General features: G+C 39.1%; 1 protein-coding gene across 1 annotated transcript; it reads left to right on the forward strand.

The window, feature by feature from the left end:
- The first annotated feature begins 6,242 nt into the window (after positions 1–6,242).
- On the forward strand, positions 6,243–9,949 carry akirin2 (akirin 2). The gene is made up of 5 exons (XM_086189762.1): positions 6,243–6,793; positions 7,213–7,347; positions 8,134–8,283; positions 8,363–8,434; positions 9,352–9,949. The coding sequence occupies exons 1-5, from the start codon at positions 6,622–6,624 to the stop codon at positions 9,360–9,362; spliced, it is 540 nt and encodes a 179-aa protein (XP_086045888.1). The 5' UTR covers positions 6,243–6,621; the 3' UTR covers positions 9,363–9,949.
- The last annotated feature ends 639 nt before the right edge of the window (positions 9,950–10,588 follow it).

Here is a 10,588-nt window from a genome sequence, read left to right on the forward strand (position 1 = left end):
CACAAAATAAAGAGAAGCAGAAAACCCTGAGAAGACCATCAATAGTGTCCTACTGCCCCCTTATGGGAAATAGAATAACTTCAAGTCTGCAGCCTGTCTCAACTCAAGACATATTTTGGTTTACTTACTGTTCCTACAACCCTTAAAGCAGATGTTCTCAAACTTTTGCATGTTCTGGACCAACCAATTTGGCTCATATTTTATGGTTTAGCATAAATTAAGGTCATGTTGATCAACAGAGAATCGTGGATCCAGAGATATTTTGGTTAATGACTCTAAATTGAACGTGTGAGAGTGAATGGTTGTCTGTCTCTATGTGTTGGCCCTGCCACGGACCAGCAACCCGTCCAGGGTGAACCCTGCCTCTCGCCCGCAGCTGGGATAGGCTCCACCCCCGGCGACCCCTTAACAGGATAAGTGGTAGAAAATGGATGGATGGATGGACAACAAAATGTAAATAATTATGAAAATCATTTTACTCCAGGTTTTAAAGCTTGTTTGTATTTTAAAGTTTATGTGCTAACTTGTAAGGGAAAGGCTTTCTATAATCGTCATCATCATCATCATCATTATAATCATCGTCATTATAATCTGAAAACAATTGGGATTTAATTATATTTTAAGAAGTACAACAAAACATTATTTGATATGATTTATTTGTTTGTTAAAATATTTCACAAGCATTTAGATAAAATCTAAATTAAAAAAGTATTTCTTATTTTGTTTATTTCTTATTATTTCTCATTTGCTAAGGACCCTCTTAAAGACACAAACAGCTACAGCATCATCACTTCTCTTGGTTTAGATGCTAGGAAAACTGTAACATCTGTTCACACAGATGTCTACCAGATTTGGTTCATTTATCCACCAAATAGTCCAATCTGTTGAAAAGTCGGAGGAAGATTTTATGTACCGTGTGAATGGCTGCAGTTAGTCTTGAAGAAAATAATACACAGGGTGGAGAATATTACGGTAGGGCTTCTCTATCGCTCATTGCACCTACACTCCAGAGAGTAACACCAGCTTAACAGCTCATATCGGTTATATTGACCAAAAGATAATTTTATTGCACACGCATATTGTTTGATATGCAGTACCTCAATGATTTGCTTTATTTCCTCCAGAATCCATATATTTGTAAAGTTAAAAATATACATGTGGTTGAGGAGGTAGTGGCGAATGGAGGGAAAGCTCCCAAAACGTTGGTTTAATGAGGCACTTTTGAACTTGGACATAGAGACAAAACTTTTTTTTTTTTGGGTGTAGAGACAAAAGAAAAAAAAAAATTATATTGCTAAGTGTACAAAACAGAACAAATGAGGTTAAACTACCAGAAGGCAGCATGGCAGATGTTCAGCACAGCTACAAGCACCTTGGGATCCCACAGACAAATGGAAACCCTGAGGAGGCTGCAAGGAGGTCAACCACAGCCAATGCCTCCACAAAATAAGCAGGTCCTGAGAGGTCGGTTAAATGGGAGCAACAAGGTTGGAGCTATCAACAAATATGCCCTGCTAGTCATCAGATACCCCACTGGTATAATAAGCTGGCCAAAGGAGGAGATAGAGGCCATTGATGTCAAGACAAGGAAGCTCCTCACAATGCATGGGGGTTTCACTCCAAGTCCAGCACCCTGAGGCTCCTCAATTGCTGGAGTGAGGATAAAACAACAAAGATCCAGGAATACATCAGGAAGATGGCCCTCAGAGAGGAACTGCCAAGTGAATACCTCGGGCAGCGGAAACCCAACGATGCAGAGGAAGAGGAGGATGACCCATTGTGGAGGAGCAAGCCCCTGCACGACATGTACCACCAACAGATAGAAGAAGTAGCTGATAAAAGGAGATCTTAGAAGTGATTGGAGAAGGGGGTGGCACGGTGGTGCAGTGGTCAGCACTATCGCCTCACAGCAAGAAGGTTCCAGGTTTGAGTCCCGGCTCCAGCACGGGATCTTTCTGTGTTGAGTCTACATGTTCTCCCTGTTCCTGTGTGGGTTCTCTCTGGTACTCCGGCTTCCTCCCACAGTCCAAAGACATCAAGAGGGGACGAGGCTGATTGATACTCTAAATTGACCGTAGGTGTGACTGTGAGTGTGAATGGTTGTCTGTCTCTATGTGTTGGCCTTGTGATGGACTGGTGATCCGTCCAGGGTGAACCCCGCCTCACACCCGAAGGCTGCTGGGATAGGCTCCAGCCCCCCCTGCGATGGATGAATGGATGGATGGATGGATGGATGGATGGATGGATTAGAGAAGGCTCGATTGAAAGACAGCACAGAGGCGCTAATCATGGCAGCACAAGAGCAGGCACTTAGTACAAGATTGATAGAGGCCTGGGTCGATCACACCAGACAGGACCTCTGGTGCAAAGATGCCCCTGTGACAGTTCAGCACATAGCAGCGGGGTGTGAGACACAGGCAGGAAGAATGTATGTAGAATGCCAGAACCAAGTGGTTGGCATGGTGGACAGGAACATCTGCACTGAGTGTGGGCTGGAAATCCCAAGGTCCAAGGTCGATACATATATATATATATATATATATATATATATATATATATATATATATATATATATATATATATATATATATATATATATATATATATATATATATATATATATATATATATATATATATATATATATTATGGCATGCCGTTCTGGAAATTAATCTTTGAATATATTGAGTGAAACTCTGAATATATTGAATGAAACTCTGAATATATATATGAAAATCTGAATATATTGAATGAAACTCTGAATATATATATGAAACTCTGAATATATTGAATGAAACTTTGAATATATGGAATGAAACTTTGAATATATATATATATGAAACTCTGAATATATTGAATGAAACTCTGAATATATATACGAAACTCTGAATATATATACGAAACTCTGAATATATTGAAATAAACTCTGAATATATATATGAAAATCTGAATATATTGAATGAAACTCTGAATATATATATGAAACTCTGAACATATTGAATGAAACTTTGAATATATGGAATGAAACTTTGAATATATATATATATAATGAATCCTGAATATATGGAGTGAAACTCTGAATATATTGAATGAAACTCTGAATTTATTGAATGAAACTTTGAATATATGGAATGAAACTCTGAATATTTATATTCAGAGTTTCATTCCATATATTCAGATTTTCATTCAATATATTCAAGGTTTCGGCAAATCTCATTTGCATTTGTCTGTCTTTCCACAGTCCGCTGTGTGAGTAACGTGTCCAAAGCTGACAATGTGTCATTCCAGAGTTTCATTCCATATATTCAAAGTTTCATTCAATATATTCAGAGTTTCATTCAATATATTCAGAGTTTCACTCCATATATTCAGAGTTTCATATATATATATTCAGAGTTTCACTCCATATATTCAGAGTTTCATATATATATATTCAGAGTTTCACTCCATATATTCAGGATTCATTATATATATTCAGAGTTTCATTCAATATATTCAGTTTCATATATATATTCAGAGTTTCATTCAATATGTTCAGATTTTCATATATATACTCAGAGTTTATTTCAATATATTCAGAGTTTCGTACATATATTCAGAGTTTCATATATATATATATATATATATATATATATATATATTCAGAGTTTCATAGATATATATTCAGAGTTTCATTCAATATATTCAGAGGTTCACTCAATATATTCAAAGATTAATTTCCTGAACGGCATGCCATAATATATATATATGTGTGTGTGTGTGTGTGTGTGTGTGTGTATAGATATAGATAGATGGATAGATAGATGGATAGAGCTATGACCATAACAATTTGTGGTTATATTGTAGTCAAACTGGCCTCCATTTTCAAATGAAGTGTATTGTGATTAAAGATGTCTGTGTAGGTTCTCATTCATCCAGGTCATCATAGATCGAGGTGAAGTAAAATCTGGTCAACTGGACGTAAGTTTATCTTGAAGACGTTTCACCTCTCATCCGAGAGGCTTCTTCAGTTCTAGTGAAGAGTGTGGAAACTCCAGCTTATAAACCTATGTGGGAGTGGTCAGTGCTATTGTGGTGGAAACGACCCTCCCGAGACTCACCTGGCCTCCCCAAACGACAGTCGTTGTGAGGTGTCAGGGAGTTTCAGGGGTGGTCGTTAGGGAGTTTCACCGACCACTCAGATGCTAATGGGCTGTGCTGGCATCAGCTGTTCCACATGGGTCTTTCAGCTGAGCTCTTTGGGGAAGTTTTGAAAGGACTTGGTTGTAAATAGGTGAAAGGAAATGTCGCAGTCCACCTCCTCTGTTCAAAGATGGTTTCTCTATCCTGACGTGGATGGCTTCTTTAACTCCTCTTTCAAACCATCTGTCCTCTCTGTCGAGGATTTGGACATGGTCGTCCTGGAAGGAGTGGCTTTCCTCCTTGAGGTGGAGGAAAACCGCTGAGTCCTGTCCTCCAGAGTTGGCTCTTCTATGTTGGGCCATGCGCTTGTTGAGGGGCTGTTTGGTTTCCCCTATGTAGAGATCCGTGCAGGCCTCACTGCATCTGACAGCATATACCAGATTGCTTTTCTGGCTGTGAGGGGTGGGATCTTTGGGGTGAACCAGTCTTTGTCTCAGAGTGTTGTCTGGTTTAAAAGACACAGGGATGTGGTGCTTATTATAGACTCTCCTTAATTTCTCAGAAACCCCTGCCACATAGGGGATCGCTATGTTTTTTCTCCTGCCTTCTTCATCTTCCCTCCTCCTGGAGCTCTCCTCCTTTCTGGACCTGGAAGAGGATTTTACAAAGGTCCAGTCTGGGAAGCCACAAGTTTTAAGTGCTCTTTTCAGATGCTGCTGTTCTTTTTTCCGGCCTTGGACGCTGGTGGGGATGGTCTCCGCTCGGTGTTGCAGCGTCCTGATGACACCTAACTTGTGCTCCAGAGGATGGTGAGAGTCAAAAAGCAAGTATTGGTCAGTGTGGGTGGGTTTCCTGTACACATCCACCCTCAGGCTCCTGTCCTCTTGAATGTAGACGTCGCAGTCCAAAAAGGGCAGATGGTTGTCTTTCACATCCTCTCTGGTGAACTTGATGTTGACGTCTACCGAGTTGATGTGTGCTGTAAACGGTTGTACCTCCTGAACCTTGATCTTCACCCAGGTGTCATCAATGTATCGGAACCAGTGGGTGGGGGAGGGTCCACTGAGGGAAGTCAGTGCCCTCTGTTCCACCTCTTCCATGTATAGGTTGGCCACGATAGGAGATACGGGAGAACCCATGGCACAGCCGTGTTTTTGCCTGAAAAACTTCCCTCTGTACTGGAAGTAGGTTGTGTTCAGGCAAAGGTCCAGAAGTTGGCAGATTTGGTCCAGATTGAGGTTGGTCCTGTTGCTGAGGGTGTTGTCCAGCTGTAGGCGTTTCTTCACTGTTTCATTATTTCATTCATTATTGTGATTAAATTTAAAAGGGCAAAATGGAGATAGAAATGGTCTCATTCACCAAATGTTCTTCCACACAAATTTGTTTTGTTTTGCAAAATTTTGTAACCTTTAATTTAGTCTGGCAGACAGAAAAGCAAAGTCTGATGGCTATGACCCTTCCTCCTGAGAAGAGAACGGATATCCTCTTCAATCCAGTTTTACCGCTCCCTAAGTCAGTTTTGATTGATGTTTCCACCAAAAATGTCTGTGTCAAGCAAACATTACCAACTCCTTGCTCCTGACATCAGTTATACCTCTTCTAACACAGACATTAACGCTATAAAAGGTACAGAGTGGATTTCAGCAGCAAGGAATTAAAATTCACCAGGCTTTATTTCCGGTCTGTTGGACTAATTTAAAAGTTTTTTGTTTTTTTTTAAATCCCAATGTGTTAAAGATATGAGAGGAAGAACACGATGAAACGTTATGATTGGATGATGACAACCACCAAAGGATTCTGCTTGTAAGGCTCACTAGTGTTCAAACACAGACGAAAATCAGCTTAAAGTCATAATTTAGAGACTATTTTAATGATTAAAATTAATATATACACCAAAATATAAGTGAATCAAGCGGTGGGCCTTCTTTGTATTCGCATTTGTTCATAACTATGAAATGTTCTCAGGGAAAACGAAACTTTTCAGCGACATATGGTTAGTTGGCAAATCAGACTTTTTGAAGCGACTGTATCTGCATTATCGGGGAATGTAGTATTTCAGTGAAAAAACTAATAGGACTGATCGAAGACGAAAACTACAAGAACCAACGTGTCGTCACCTTGTTGCGCAAGCGCATTACAGAGAAAACGTAAGGGATTGAAAGGGTAACCTATCGGATTTACCGTTGTCACTTGAAAGCGTAGCAAAATCTACTGTCATCTACTTTTTTTACCAACGTCAAGAAACGTTATTTTTATCCCCTCTGCTTTGAATTGTATTCAGTAGCTCAAACTGTACGACATTTATTGGCAGGAGGAAACGAAAGGCGTAAAAAGAGTGTATTTGTCCACATCCCGGAATCGCCGATGCTAGTTGACGTCTGAACGTTGAATAGCCGGGCTAGCTAGCAGACCGGGACTACGGTCGGCGACTTTTCTCCGCATAAAAGGAAAAGGGGATTTTTTTTTTAATTTTCAGCTTTCTTGACAAATTTCTACGCGATGGCTTGTGGAGCTACTCTGAAAAGGACTCTGGAGTTTGATCCGTTAATGAACCAGGCCTCCCCGAAAAGGCGACGTTGCGCCCCGATCATGTCTCCGGTGTCCTCACCGCAGAAATATCTACGCATGGAGCCTTCCCCGTTTGGAGAAGTGTCGTCCAGGCTCACTACTGGTAAGAATTCATTTTTTATTCACGAATTATGATCAAATACAATTGCGAGCCTGGCTGAACGTAGTCTCAAACTTGCGTTCGAGTGTGTATGTGTGTGTGTACTGGAAGGTTAGCCGTTATCTTTTAACGCAGTTTTGAATAATGAAATGAATGCCACTTTTGTTTGTCAGACCAGATCATTAACATATGTGACGAACCATGTAAGGTATGTACTGCGTAATATGTTGACTGCTCAGACAAATCTACTCGCCTTCATTAAATGTGTGTCTTTGTGAAACTTAACTAGAATGTCATTGGTAACCTATATAAAAGTAAACTGCTTTGACAGTTTAATTTGTGTTGTGTCTAAATATCCAATGTCAAACATAAGGATAAATGATCAAAGCCACAAGAAATAAAAACGTTCTGTCTGTTTTTAGAACAAATTCTACACAACATCAAACAGGAGTATAAGCGTCTGCAGAAGCGAAGACACCTGGACAGCGTCTTCCAGCAGGTGGATGGCTGCTGTCCTCTGGACCTGCAGCACATTCCCAGTGGATCTGCCCTGTCAGGTAGTTTCACAGGCCAGACACTGAAAACTTAACATCTCCCAGTATTGTGAGGGAAGGTGTACATCCTTGTGGTTATGACCTGTCATTTAACTACCAAAACCTCAACCTCTTGACTAATCACCTGAAAGCATTTGAAATCGCGATCATTCCAGGGTTTTAAATCCAATTTTCATCACGATAGTATTCTGATTCTTTGAAAAAATGATACATTATATTCAGATTTAGCAAAGTTGCCCACAAAATGATATCAGTTTTATTGGATTCGGGGCCTTTTCCTAACACGTTTGATGTAGGCCTGTCACAATAACTAATTTTCTTGGCTCATAAAATGTCCTGGAAGATATTATGATTTTAAGAAAATTGTATCATACTGATACTGTTATGCTAGTGATAGCCTAATAATCCAAGTACACCCAAGTAAATGGAAGGAGCAGGAAATTATGTCTATTTATTTTACATTCACTCAACAAAGGAGTTATTTTGACTGGTGCAATGCATTGAATACATAATTCCAGCTTTTTGCTCCTTTTAGCATAATTTTTTCTTCAGTTACAAGGTCTCATAGATGAGTTATCCTGCTTTATATTGATGATGTAGCATTGCTGTATCCTGATACTAGTGTAATCCTGAACCACTCAGATTCACACCTCTTATGTACATGGTGAACATTATGTCCCATAAACATGGAGCATAGCTTTTTGGCATCAATGTCAGGGATGCATCATTTGAGACCTATTATGATGTGGGGTCTGGCCAAGTCAATAATAATACTGACTCGCCTGACAGGTCCATCTTCAGGAGCTTCCTCTCCCACTAGGAAAGAGCAGCCGTTATTTTCACTTCGTCAAGTCGGGATGATCTGTGAAAGACTACTGAAAGAGCGTGAGGAAAAAATCAAAGAGGAGTATGATGAGATACTGACAACAAAGCTAGCAGGTATGGTTTTAAAAAGAAAAAAATGTTTCCAATGATTTCCCCAAAGGGATCTGGACAATAATGTTTATTGTTCCAACAGAGCAGTATGACACCTTCGTCAAGTTCACACATGATCAGCTGATGCGACGGTTCGGTGAGCAGCCTGCCAGCTGTGAGTATGCTAATTCTGGTTCTACACGCATCCACACAATCTGTGTTTTTTTTATAGATCAGTGGTAATTCAAAGAAATGTAAGAGGAAGGCTGTTACTGAGTGTTGAATACAACATGAAGCTGTTAAAACTCAAACAAAGCAATAGGCAAGCAAGCAGGACCAGCTGAGAACCAGCTTGGATTTGGGTCCTGCAGTTTACAAATTCCAGTGAAACGGGACAGTGTTAGAATCCTCTTCAGGATAAGGCAACAAAGGCAGTATCAACTTTGTCAAAGCTGCAAAAACAAGTAAAGAACAAAGTGACACCCCTCAATGCGGTTTGCATTGTTATTAGCTTTGATTTTATGAGTTCTGTAAATGGGACCTATTCTACAGATTAGCGTGCTATTTCGTCTGAAACGGGACAACATAGAACCAGGAGACTTTTTCACTCAAGAGTATGAAGGCCACAAAGCTCGTATCAATTTTGACCAAATGTTTTGGCCTGGGGTTGCTCATTGAGGGCAAAATAAAGTTACAGTCTGATACTCCACCAACTAAATTTAAAGCAGCCAAATAGATACTACTTGGTTAAAAGTTATTCAGTTGATCATAATTACCTGTACAATTTTGCCAATTATAAACACCTATTGTATTACACAGCCATCACATTGTAACATGAAATTCCTCAATTCACTTATTAACATCATCTGTAATTGCAACCTGTTAAGATATATGCATGAATTTAGAAAAAAACTGCAAAAAATATGAGCTGCCGAAATTTAAATTAGAAATTACAGGGTCACGTCTGTTAGGGGTCTTGCCAGTTCATTAACTAATACCAAAATAGTGAATATAAATTTCCCTTTCAGATGTATTATTTTCATGCTTTTATTTTCTTTAATAATTGTCTCCTTTTTTTTCTACTCCCTCCAGATGTTTCCTGAGTGTCTGCCTTTTAATACGTGAATACTATTTGCTGCAACCTACTCCAAGGATTTAGTGGGTCTAGTTGGACTCTCTCCTAGCTGTGCCATACTGCCTCTAAGTGGACGTGCTGCTTGGGCGCCAGTCAGTGGCAGCCATGTTTAGGAGGGCTTCCTGCTGCCAACGTGTTCAAGGACCCCACTACTCTACCAGTGGCCTCTCAACTGCCGCCTTCGTATTCGTTTGGCTTATTTCAGATGCCTTCATAAAAGGCTGACTGCCACCGTATTCTTGGCCTTCTATTTTATGTCAGTTACAATCGTTTCACGAATAACATGTTAGTTGTGTTTCTGTACACTTATAAAAAAGGGATTAAAAAACATAAGCAGGCTTCAGACTGGACTCAAGGAACAAGGTTTTTTATTTTTCCAGCAATGTTTTACACCCTACTGGCAATTACTGCTTTTGTTGACACTGTATTTTGTGTTTTTATTTTCAACTTTTTTTTTTGTCTTTAGTTCATTTTACCAAATCACAGAACTTTATTTGCTGTAAGTATAATGGGGCTTTTAGGGAGGAGAAAAGCTAATAAAGCATTTACACTAAGGTCCTGACTGCTATTATTCAGTGAGTTATTTCTTTAAGTTTTGACAAGACATAATAAAGTATATATCCTAATGAAACATTGTGTTACTGCAATATAACAGTGAAAAGGATTTTAGTATTAAGGAAGGAGCAGTTTCATTGATGAAACAACTCAATAGCAAAGAATCTTCTCAGAAACCCCTTTTTTCATCTTTAAATTATTGACTTGAAAGATTTTCTATGACAAAACTCCAGCATCAGGAAGCTGGCTTTGTTCAGAATCAAATGAAATGCAATTTGCAGTTTATCAATAGTTTATTCATTTAAGTAAACAATGCAAAGGCAGCACAATATTATGTGCAGTTATTAGCCTAAAGCAGTCTTTGTAAAACACGGCACATCACTCATAACTCAAATGCATTGATATTAGGATATTTTGAAACATTTCCATTTATTCCTTCTCTTACAGAAGACTAAGCCAATTACCAAGTATTTCTGGCATCAATACCAGGTCTGGTAAAAAGAAAATTTACCTAAATCTATTGAAAACATTACATTTTGGACAACAGGCATCTATTTTTTAAAATCTGGCTGAAAAATGTATATTCTAACTGAAATCAAACTGATGATTCACACTTTCCAGTTCATCTTTGATAGTCGA

This window comes from Aulostomus chinensis, chromosome 20, assembly GCF_037954235.1.
Source record: "Aulostomus chinensis isolate RoL2024-O1b breed Wild chromosome 20, RoL_Achi_v1.0, whole genome shotgun sequence".
NCBI lineage: Eukaryota > Metazoa > Chordata > Actinopteri > Syngnathiformes > Aulostomidae > Aulostomus > Aulostomus chinensis.